Consider the following 12559-nt stretch of genomic DNA (forward strand, 5'->3'; position numbering starts at 1 on the left):
TCTTTTCTAAATAGAGCGACATTCTGTGCTCTTATAGATTGCTTCAGTACTATTCTCACCTTTTACACCTTTGCCTTCTTTAAGGCTGCATGGCATTTCAGCACGGAAATGGGTATTATGTGCTATATACATAGAATACATAACAAACAAGTAGCTGTGTGTTATGGGTTTATATTGCCACAGAGGGGTTTTGGTGACTTGATTTATTAATGTCACCAATAACCCGAGATGGTAATATAGGACCATATTACATGTGTTACTTTTTTTTATAGTACATAATTGATACATTTCAGTTGCTACTTTTAAGAAAGGTTTAGAGTATTTGAACATCGTCCCTTTAGTATCATTGTTTGCCTGAAACTGCATAGGTGTCCGGTAAAGTTTTGAGAAATGTGTGTTTTTGTTGGGGATTATGTGTTACTATTTAAAAATGAGTTTTATGCAGAAACGTGTATTATTAGAAGTCAGATTTTAAATGCAAAGTGCAATGTAAGTAAATTAAAAACATGGATTCTAAAATGTGCTTTTCTTATGTAGTGCATTGGTACTACAGAGAAAGTGCAATGTGGGACAGTGTAACTTTCTGTTAACCGGGTTCTTCTTTTGCAGCATTTATTTTCAGACACTGGAGAGGATTTACTGCGATGTTCACAGAGCCTTCCAAGGAAAAGAGTCGCTATACCTACAAGTTAAATTCAACCAATACAAAACAAAAAATAACACTGCGCTCCAGACTTGCACTACATATCATACCACTTTACCATACGAAATCCGTAGGAGGCATTGCTTTCTCAGTACAAGCCACCAAGCTCTGGAATTCACTCCCAGGCAGAATTAGAAGCACCCAGGATCAAGTAAATTTCTGAAAACATGGCCATTTCCTAGATAACTGGACCACCCACATTCCAGCAACAGAGCCCAGAACACAGTTGAATCCTCAAGTGCAATCCTCAGCTTACAACCCACAAATTGCAAATAATTAAACCAGCAAACTGATTTCGAAATGCAGGTAAGCTAAGAAGCAATGGTTTGCGTGGCATTATATAGTTATGTATTCAATGACCCACAATTACATTAAAACCATAATATGAAGCAGTCAACGGATAATCATAACTTATACCTCTTAAATTCACATAAGACATATCTGCTCTGAGGGTTGTCCATCACCAGTACTGTGCAGCCAAAAGAACAGACATCACCAAACGAACACACACAGAATAATGGAAGAGCTATGTCACACATTGCTGGAAAATTCAGAGTCCACATTATAGTGCACCACTGCAGGCCCCATATATCTGAACATTTTGACAGCTTCTTTACGTCTCTCAAAGACACTCAGATATGGGGCGATAGTAAAAATGCCCATCCCTACAGATCTCTCAATTTCTCCTTCCCTCCAACCATATCAGCTGAGGACAACAACAATACAACCAGGTGCAGTAGCCAGCTAAGCAGACTATATCATAAGAAATACTATAAAGGGACCTGCAGAGCTGTTCAAGCTACCAGCATACTGAAAACCATAAAACTGCTTCTGTGCAGAGATATTTTAAGGCATGTGAAGAGTGGGCTCTATCCCAGGGCCCCAGCCTTTTAGGGGGGCCCTGATAGAGCCAGCTATGTTGTTGTGCTGATTAAATTGAATAATTCTTAACAGATTTTTTTATATACCGTTTTCCTTTCATTTATTTTTAATGTGGGTGACGTATTGGAGTCCAGTACAGACATTTGGCAGAGAAATGTTTGTTTTTCAACACCAAGCAACATCCATAAAAACAGTTTCTTTTAGATCACTTATGAGAAACGGCAGGGATTACAAAGATTATTTGCAATAATATTAGTGAGATGCTGCTTAATTATGTTAATGAAATCACACGTCACTATCCCTGAATATTAGATGCAAACACATTTAGAATGTGGACATGTGTGTCTGTACTCTGCCAGTGACCTGGCCAAAGAAGGCATAAAAGATCTGAAATTGGATAATAAATTCAAAGCTGTTACAAACAGGGCCCCCAAAATACATTTGGCCCTGGGCCCCCAATATCCTTTAGATGTCCCTTTTCCTGTGTCTCTCAAACTTGACAATTCACCAAACTGCTAGGCGCCACGTTTCGTAACACGATAACCACACCTCAGTGGTCATCACACACCACATGGAAACACTTCCACATAGGATCAAAACAAAGACAACATCCTTTCAACCACACGGTGTAGAGTGCTACCCATTTAGGAAAGTGCTTCAGCACCCCATATGGGGTAGTAAGCACCCTGTAAGTGCTGCAATACAATACAGTATGCACAATAGCTAACCTAGCATGCCTATTTACAACACCTAACCTAACATACCAACAATAGCTTCTCTACCATACCTAACCTACTGCCATCTCTGCAGTGTGTATAACGCATGCCTGCTATGAGATGGTGGTATATTGAAAAAGGAGAAAGTTATGACTATGGGCCTCCTCGTAACGGCTTATAGTGCTGCAGCCTGCTTCATAAATCACTTGTAGCTAACTCGGGCACCTCTAATAACAATGCGCTCCAGCCTGAATTGGGAAAACGCAGATTGTAGCTTATGAAGAGTATGGAAATGTGAATGCCGCTCCTTCAGAAATAGTGAGACTAGTTGGCTTTGCCAACTTGTTACCATTTAGATTGTATCCCAGGGAACCTCGTGCTCTATGTAACCCTAGTACATCTGGCTACTGATTTTAGATAACACTGACACCTTCAAATCTATCCTCATGTTTACAAAATCTAAAGTGGATCTCTTGCTAGGAAAGAACATGTTATATATCTGTAACAAGAACTATTTAGCAAGAAAGTTATTTGGCTAGGGAAATCTACCCGGTTAACTTGCAATCTAGCCCTAAATCCCTGACCTTTGTGAGGTTTGGGTACAGATGCAGAGTGTAAAATAAACTAAAACGGATCACTTAGATCGCTGCATTTTGTAGTGCTCTGATCCAACAGTGCCCAAAATAGAAAGTATCCGATTTTAGTGAGGGTATTTGAGGGCTCATTTGTGTTGTGTAAGTTGGCAATTAGAAAGAAAAAAAAGAATTTCAAAAGTCCTGAACATCGCGTAAGAATTTTATTTATGCTTCTTTGAACACACTTGCACGAAAAGTATTGCTACAAATAAGTAACTTTTCATTTCATCTACCAATATCTCAAATGTGTTCTAATGTGAATGCAGGCTTAATCTCCCAGGAATGTGGTATTCATCTCAGAAAAGTGAAAGATGTGTTGTGAATTGAGGCTTACTTTCCAAGAACTGGAGGACCACCTTTGAACAAAAGGATTTGATCAGAGGAATTGTTTCTCAGTAGCATACAGAGGGATTCCTCTCTTAATAAAGCACACTGTTTTTAAATAGTGGTTTTCGTTACCAAGAATGTATTATTCCCAGCCAAATAACAATGTTTTGGGAGTAGTTGATTAAATACCATCTCAGTAAAAAAAAATTGTGACTCGTAGATTACATCTCGAAGGATTATGGCCCTGTGTGTGACTGGCTTCCACTGTTGGCCAATGCCCATGACCTACTTACAGCATTCAATAGGAATGGAGGCAGACTGGAGGGAGACCACCTTCCCGTTGCCCTGCGGTATGTGTACCCGAAAGACCAGCCGGACTCGTGTGTTCTTCCTCCCAATGTCCGTCTCGCCCTTCCGCAGCTCGATATCGGAGTTCCGCAGCTTCAGGATCCCTGCACAGTCAATACTGGAAGAGTAATATACAAACATTATAGAGCAAAACAAACCAGTGCACAAAAGGATGGTGAAATACAGTTCATAATCACACACTTGGTTCTCCTTAGATTGTACTCAACTCACAGAGATTATATATGAAGTTATGTAGTCAATTACCTGTCCTTCTACGGTCAGTAACATGCATCTACTTTTTAATCAAATTACTATTACATTTTACTCTAAATAACGTACTGATACTATAATCAAATACATATCGAATCATAACTTCTGTACTTCAGAAACATTCGAATCCAATGAATATCTCTTCATAGTGTATAACACACATGTATTATAGAAGGGAAATAGTCCCACCTGCCGTACATTATAAGGATATTGCAAGTCACCGAGGGATTCAATAATCATATAGAGGAACGAGACCTTTATGAGGTTATGGAATGCCAAGTTGACTTGCAACACCCTTATCAAGAAACAGAAAATAACCCTAGTTGTGCAGTGGGAAATAGAGGCTGTGTTTTATCGTGCTATGAAATCCCAGCGGGTAACAGAAAGCGTTGTGAATATGTCAGTCATTATTTATATCTATATATATTAGTAATACGACTATACCTCAGCACATAATTATTATTGTCCATAAAAAGTACACACTGCAGAACTCGGCTGATAACACTGTCACATTACCTCTCAAGAAGAAGAAACATTTGTCACCGTGGAGTTCCAAATGACTCCACCAGTTAAAGTCGATACTGGCATCCAAGCACTCTTTATATTTGGTAATTAACCAATCGCACACATTTACCTTTCAAGTAGCAGAGATGAGATTTCTTGTTTTACACAAAGGAGCAGAAAGCCTACTTTGTGGCTCAGGCCTAGAAGTGATGGCTGAGTGGAGATAACAGAGCAATCAGCTTGCTTCACAGAGTTGTAGGTAGGGGGACCTATTGTGAAAAACTTTCACTCGGAGAAGGGGCATCGGCTCCTGACGCCGCACCACGCCGTGAGGGAAACGGCAGGGCAGAGGGAGACGGGGAGCACCGGGAGACTTACCCACAGCCTACAATCCCCAGCAGCCTCAGCAAACTCGGGGGCGGCGCGGCTGACAAGCGTCAGCATAGCGCCTGGAGGCGCTACAAATCACCGAGCGCCCGTGAGCCCAGGGGGACCTATTGTGAAAAACTTTCACTCGGAGAAGGGGCATCGGCTCCTGACGCCGCACCACGCCGTGAGGGAAACGGCAGGGCAGAGGGAGACGGGGAGCACCGGGAGACTTACCCACAGCCTACAATCCCCAGCAGCCTCAGCAAACTCGGGGGCGGCGCGGCTGACAAGCGTCAGCATAGCGCCTGGAGGCGCTACAAATCACCGAGAGCCCACTCGCCCCGCGAGTCGCGCGCGGGAGAAGCCCGGGCAAAGGGCGGGCCCTCTTAGGCCCTCAAAGGCCGGATAAGGACGGGTCGGGCCACCCCCCCTTGGCTGCCACATCGTAGCTCATCTAGAAGGTAAAGACCTTTTCTCACCCATCTGTCTATATCCCCTTATCATCATGACTTCTAAAGTGGATTACTCAGTCAGCGTAGCAGGAACTGAGCAAAAGTTCTCTTGGTTAAACGAGCTAAATCTCCTATGTCAAACCACCTATGATATATCAGAAACTCCCCTTCCGCCCAAAAGCGATATCATACAATCAGATAAGCCCATACTTTCATCCTCTCAGGTTTCATCTGTGAAAAGGATTCAAACACCTTCCCCAAGCTCACTCATTGTTAACTCCCCTATGATTCCACCGATTGTTGAGCTCCCAGATCCCTTACCCCCTCCTCCACACCTGCATATATTACCGCTCATTGAACAACTGCTTAGTTCTCTGATAGCTCCGTTGTTGGAAAAAATTAACTTTTTAGGGGATAGGCTCACTGGAATAGAGTCAGCCATCAAGTTAAACCTGTCGGCTGACAAATGCTGTGACACATTCAACCGCCCAAAGTCACCTCCTACTCATGAAGGCTATAAACCATCTGTGCGGGACAAAAGCTGCCAAATACAATTAACTAGCCCTAGTACAGTAGGGCAAAAAGTAACTAAACACCCTCTAAATGTCTCCTTTCCCCAGTTGACGGCACCTACAGTAGTTCATGACAAGGCTAACTCTATCCATTTACCACCGGAAGCGGCCCCATATGTGTGCATTCTTGCGGGCGTCCCTGCTCTTCCACCTGGAAAAATTGAGAGTCAACATGACTTAGTTAACAAAACCAAATTTTGGCTGTCAAAAAATAGGCCACTGCCTCGTCACTTATATGGAGCAATAAGAAGCGTCAGGAGGGTGGACTGGTTGGGTTCTCTTCCTAAGGATGTTCCTGGGGACCTGGTACTCGTGAGATTCAGAGCCAGAAACATTGTCCCTTACTTGAAAACCTGGCCGCCACAAGAGAGAGACGGCCCAATACCTATATGGGACTTATATGACTTCTATCCCTCAATTCCTTGTTTTCCCCCTTTTCTGAAATCATACCTTACATGGTCGGACTCATAAAATACATCATAATCCTTTTGGGAAACACTTGGATTCGTAATAACTAACTTTAACTCCTATGTTACCATCTCTACCCTGGGGTGGAAAAGAACTAATTATGTTTGGGATCCTGCCTTACTGTATTTTGTTGTTTGTAATGCTGTATTTGGTTTTTATTAGATTGGCCTTGCTATCAGGGAGTGTTATTGAGATAAGCTTTTGTTCGAAAATTCCCATGTCGATCAAATTTAGGATATCTTTGCAAGGTCCTAACTACATATACTGCTCTTTTTAGACCTTTTTTTTAATCTTTTATTAAGTTGACACTGGTCCTTCTGATTCTCCTTTTTAAATGATAATCATTTCTTTCTTTACATTTACTCTTCCATACTCATTTATTTGAATGAAATTGATTAAATGTATTGTTTTAATTTTATTCCGTTATTGTATGCTTGTATGATATTTCTTTGTAATATCGAATAAAGCTTATTCTGATTCTGATTCTGAGTTGTAGGTATGATAGGTGCGGCCAGTGCAGTGGCACCAGGTCCCAGTGGTATGAGGGGCAAGCTAACCACTGTGTTTGTTTTACTATTATTCCTAATTTGCATTAGGGCCTAGTGGCCACTTGCTTTAGTGGTGTTGCTTTGGGCCTCTGAGTAATGGTCCAGGGGTGGGGGACATTGTATCAGAGGAGGCACCTTACTTTGGGCATCAGAGAGATGACAGTGACTGGGATGGGTCAAAATGGGTGCACACATTGTTAACAAAGGACAGAGGAGACATTCCAGTTGGCAAGGCAGTAGCTGTCATCGGTGGAGCAGGTGCAGCAGTACTTAGGCCGAGGTGCCCACTGTATTACAATTAGTTCTTTTTTTTTAAGGGTATGGCGGCTCAATTTCTTTGCTAGCATTATGGCGGAGGGCACATTTGCTGCACAAAGGGGGGCAACACATGGGAGGTCATTTTTTTCTGAGAGGGAGGAAATGTGGCCTAATGGTGAGAGCTGCTGACTGTGGAACTGGGGAACCATGTTTAAGTCCCAGCGTGTGCTCAAAATCCTGTGATTCTTGACAAATCACTTAATTTTCCAGAGCCGTAAAAAAATCTCATCATGCATAATGTAATTGAAGGAGAGTTCATGCTACTCATGTCCAAAGTTATTATTACTGCAGCAGGTGCATTAGGGCTGAGGAGTTTGATGGGCTCACAAAACCCCAATCATGGGAGCAGAGTTTTTTCGTTAATTTATGTGTTTGTTTGTTGAATTTGCTCTTTTATAAGTCCCACATTTATTGTGGATTATACACCATCACATAAAGTCTCTCTGAAAAAACCTATTAAGCCCTGCCCTCTGAGCTCAACCCTGCCCCTTCCCCAATTCTGTCATAAAAGTTTGGAGGGAGCCCTGACTTAAACGTATTTGGGGGGCCTAGAATAAAAATGCTATAAGGTAATATTTGCTATACATTCAGATTATGATGTCTGGATTGTTCATTTCATATCTTTGCAGCGGGTAGCAGCCAGTCTCTCCGAGGAGTGCACTTTGGGTGCCCCTCAACCTCACAGCATCTCTGTGAAGTCACTGTCCTGCAAACAAGGGGAGGCTTCACTGAGTTTGCATGTGTTTTGGATACTCACACGTTAATGAATGGAAAAAAAGAACAATCTATGCAGGAAAACTCACAGAACAGGGCAGTACACCCTTCAGAGCCTTGCAGGGGACTGTATGACTCATCAGTAGTCAAAAAAAGTGACTTGATTCAACTCCTACGGCCTTCCTTTTTACTAGTCTCAACTTTGTGGGCAGATTCCACAGCAACAGAGAATAAGAACGGGAGGAGAAGGCAGCCTGGGGCAGCTTAGGTTGAGGCAATCAGTAGCACTGTATGGAGATCGGACTTCGCATTGTGGGCTTCATTTTGACACAATGCTTGTGGGTAGTCTTCTCACCTACCTGGCAATGGGTGATACTGAACCTAAACTGTCTTGCAATCCTGGCCTCCCCTGGTCCTTCACAATGTACCAACTGTTGGTGGATCGAAATCGGGTCCCTGGTTCTGCTGAGGGTAAAAACGCCAAGCGTTACAGAGGCCTGGCGTGTGTAGTGTACCCTCCTGGCATGTGTAGGGTCTACCCTGGCGCTGAAAATGTGGACATGTAGAGCATGCTGAAAGGATGCGCGCATTCTTTGGAAGTCTTCCACAGCCTTTGGGACGAAGGTGGAGTCAGGCATCGAAACCACCATAACCCACTGGCGTTAAATGAATTATTCAAAGGCACAAAGGGTTGAAGGCCACTCCGGCGCCTCTCGTGTCTGCCATGAGAGGCGCTTGATGTCACACGAGGCTCTTGACTCACAGTTTATGCTATAGTTTGGATAGAACCAGACTAAGGGCTCCTGAGGCCTTTGGCACCTTGTCCTAGGAAAGAGATGGATCAGTATTGCAAATATCTTGGTCACAGGCTGCGGTGAGGTATTCATCTGAACTCTTCGGGTCGGCCCCAATGTCCACTAGACAGAACCTGTAGGGTCAGCCCGCACCCTAGCTCCGCTGCTCCAGCCATGTGATTAGAAAACACTTCGCAAGAATCCTGCTGGATTTCCCTCAAAAGGGCCACGTGGGGTGTCTCGGTCACTCGCTCCTGTAATGAGTGGCGCCGGACGACCTCCTGCCACCAGCCACGTCATCCAGGCTCTCAGCAAAGAGGCCAAGGTGATTAAAGCTAGCACCTCGGGACATGTGCTCAAGCACAGCAGCCACGTTTCAAGCCTGCTTTCCATGTTTACGTTGTGGCTACACATGCGAAGGTGCGTGTCTTGTGGGTCACACTGTAGGGGACACTTTAAAGCAAATGTAAACACTGCTCTGAGCAGAAGGTTAGCCCCTACCAGCATTACGTATTGCCCCCAGCAGTGCATACAAAGACTACAGAGCACAGGAATTGCTCAAAGTAACCCCGGTAATGCACTCGGCAGTAAGTTGGCATAACAGAGGTTGGCATGGGACCAGACAAGTGCTAGAAGCTTTCAGGTACACCGATGTCGTTTGTGAGCAACTCTTTCAGCTTGGGGTTTGTTTTGCATTCTGATTCTCGTGCTCCTGAATTTATTATGGGTGAAACTGGACTCCAAGGATGCGAGCTGCACCTCTCACATATGTTTTGAGGAAACCGGAGCGCTGCAGCGTGTTGCTGTGAGCCGTCCGGGAGATGATTAACCGCGGTTCAGCATCACTCTGCACCAGAGCGCCCCGGGACAGCTGCCAGTCCTCCCTGCCAGGGCTGGCAAGGCGACAGTCTGTCCTTCAGCCTGCTCTCCTCTATGGTCCTGCAGCTCTCCATCCCTCCGGGCAGCATTCCCTCCCTCCAGGCGTACGCTGCCCCGACTCCCTCGCTCTTGGTTCCTGCGGCACAGACTCTACTCATGATCCTGCAGTGTGGCCTCCCTCGTGGCTCCAGCATCACCCCATCTCCCGAGGTTCCTGCAGGTCTCTTCCCTTCTTTCCGCAGCCTCCTGCAGGCCCCACCCTGTGGGCTCGGGCATCACTCTTTACCCTGAAGTTCCTCCTTCAGGTTCCTGTATGACAGATGCATGTGGTACCCAAGGCTTGAAAGGGACCGGTGCTTCCCTCCAATGGCTCCATGGAATATCTCCACGTGCCTGTGGTGCTCTCTCCAGGCTGGACAAGAACTACCCCATCCTGTGAGGTTCATGCAGCTCTCGCTTTCTGTGCTCTTACAGCGCTCTCTCCTTTCAGGATTCTGGCCTCCAGACAGTGCAGCACTCCCTTTATACAGAAAACTCCCCCTTTCAAGTTCCTGCAGCCCTCCCTGCGTCTGTGTATGCTCAGTGTTCCCTCCCTCTGGACTTCTGCAGCCCTCCCTGCTCACCATCAGCACAGCTGTCAGCCTAGACCATGCTGGGAGGACTTCCAACAGCCCTGATTACGTCACGTAGCATGACGTGACATGTAGTGCTATACTTAAGATGGAAAAGGTGAACGAAGTCCCGGGATTCTTAGTGCTGTTGGCTAAAACCAAGAATTCCTGAAAGTCACCTTCATGACATGGAGCCAGTTCACAGCTGTGACTGGGACTCGTGCAGCACACCCTCCATTCGGACTACTGAGCCACTGCACCTCACCCCTCCAGGTCCTCGCTGGAGCATCAGTCATCCCTGCTGCTGCTGGGTCTGCTGGCGAGCAGTGAGGCGAGCTGCTGACAGGCTGCATCACCACTGGAGCTCACCATGACCGAACCGATGAAAGCTACGCTCAGGCCAATCCACACATGTTGTCCTTCCATTCCACCCTTCTGACATCATCCTTTCATCCTTTCTCCAGAAGCCTTCACTTCACCACAGTAAAACTTTGTGAACATGCTTGTCTGACCTGTGCTGGCCAGTGGCCACCGCAGCTCAGCTTTACAGTGCTCACCATCCAGCGCGGTCATTGTTTGGCTCTCAGTCTAGATGTCCCTCAGCTACAGACTTGTGATGTCAGAGCACCCCAGATGGTCCAGACTCACACAGAAACACTCCAGAGCTCAGTGCTGCCTGCATGGAGATGGACCAATACCTTCATTGCTCGTGTCTGGCTGTCGCACCTATAAAATGGCTGCCACCCACAGCACCCTCATAGGAAGCAGTTGGATACGGCCAGTAAGCTCTCTACGACTGGATACGGTCAGCGCCTCAACTGCTCACTTCAGGGGGTTACGCAAGCCTTGGCAGAGGAACCTTTCAGGGGACCTCTGAAAAGAGACAGTATTGCACTGCTTTGTACTGTGGCACTTGTGTAGCACGTCATATCACTGCTATGGCTCCAATGCCCAGTTTGGGTGGGCATGTAAGAGCTACCCATATATCGTGGATGGGTGAAAGTGTGTATGTTTAAAGAGTGATTTGAGTGGGAAGTGCTGGGTGTTGTGGAGAGGGCTGGATGGGTGCTCCACTTGCGTCACTGCAAACGTGATGCTACACATAGGCATGCCAATAATGCTATTCTTGTTCCTGCCACCACAGAACACACGGGACACCAGCTGCCTTTTTACACGTCTATATTTCAGCGTGTATCAGCACGAACTGCCGGCCTGCCCCCAAGCTCCTCCCCTTCCCTTTCTTGCCATGCCTGACTCTGGGTTACAGACAGGAAAGGCATGCGACGCGACATCGCTGAAGAGCGCAAAGCATATAGATTTGCACTAAGCGATGCACATCATCTGCCTCTGGTGTCCATGGTTACATTATTCGGATGTTAGCTTATAGGGTGTACACAGGTTGCAGAGTAACATTGGTTGGGTGGCAGGGTCAGGTGATTAGGAACAACAAGGTCTTTAAAGGACTTAAAAACTTTATGCGGTTGAGGTTTGGTATTCTTCCTGTACCACCAAGGAGGTCCAACCAAAGTGGGACGTTCTGAAGAAGGAACTCGGCAGAAGCAGTGCCACTGTGGTTCTGAGGGTGCTAGGTGTTCTATGCACCCGCCAGACACCTCCGATCCACCAAACACGCCTGGCCTCTGTCCCACAAATCCTTCACCTACCTCGCCGCCAAGACCCGGAACACCCTGCCGCTCAACCTCAGGCAATCTGCATTATTCACCCAGTTCAGGAAGTATCGCAAGACCTGGCTCTTCGACTAAACTTCCGCACCCAGATGGATCCACAGAAGACCCCCCTCCCCCAAGCTCCTTGAAACCCTCACAGGTGAGTAGTCGTGCTTTACAACCCCCTGATTAATGATTGAGGTGTTGAGTTTGTGTTGTAGGAAAATGTGTCCAGTACCCTAGATGGCTCGGTGGGTAAAGCAGTGTGTCTTGAAATTTTGCAGCTTGGCACTGAGAGCCATTTAAGAGCTTTAGTGGTGGTGCGATTGCAGCTTGGAATCTCCCCACTCAGACCACGAACTAGCTTGACTTGATGGTACGGCATAGTCTTCTGAGAAGAACACGGTTTGATCCCCAGAGGACACTCGTCTCCCAAGCACTTTGTGTTTTCCCTTAACAACCAAGCCTGGCTAAAACAGGTTGTGTGGTACAGGGGAAAGTTGATTTCACAACCTAGTGCTTACTTTGCCTGGGGTAACTTCCACCACCTACTGCAGACTGGCTGCCTCCAGAAAGAAAAGCGTTGGACCTATGGTAGGGTACCTCGCAACAGTGAAGGAGGGGTATAAACCCATAGGCCAGTGGTCTTCAAACAGTGGGATTTACCCACAGGGAAGCGTGGCCTCATATCTGTGGGGCTGTGAGTCCCAGCAAGATTTCTCTTTCTTTGTCCTTGCCACATTATGCTGTAAGTACTTTTGTTTGCTCCTCAGAATAACTAA

The 12559-nt window shown here is 46.0% G+C and overlaps 1 protein-coding gene across 1 annotated transcript in view; it reads right to left on the reverse strand.

The window, feature by feature from the left end:
• The window catches only part of NFATC4 (nuclear factor of activated T cells 4), a 298850-nt gene that overhangs the window by 62401 nt on the left and 223890 nt on the right, over positions 1-12559 (reverse strand). Inside the window, exon 5 of the mRNA XM_078644835.1 lies at positions 3557-3729. Within this exon, the coding sequence (XP_078500961.1) occupies positions 3557-3729 (173 nt within the window). The remainder of the gene's footprint in view (positions 1-3556; positions 3730-12559) is intronic.

This window comes from Lissotriton helveticus, chromosome 5_1, assembly GCF_964261635.1.
Source record: "Lissotriton helveticus chromosome 5_1, aLisHel1.1, whole genome shotgun sequence".
Classification (NCBI taxonomy): domain Eukaryota; kingdom Metazoa; phylum Chordata; class Amphibia; order Caudata; family Salamandridae; genus Lissotriton; species Lissotriton helveticus.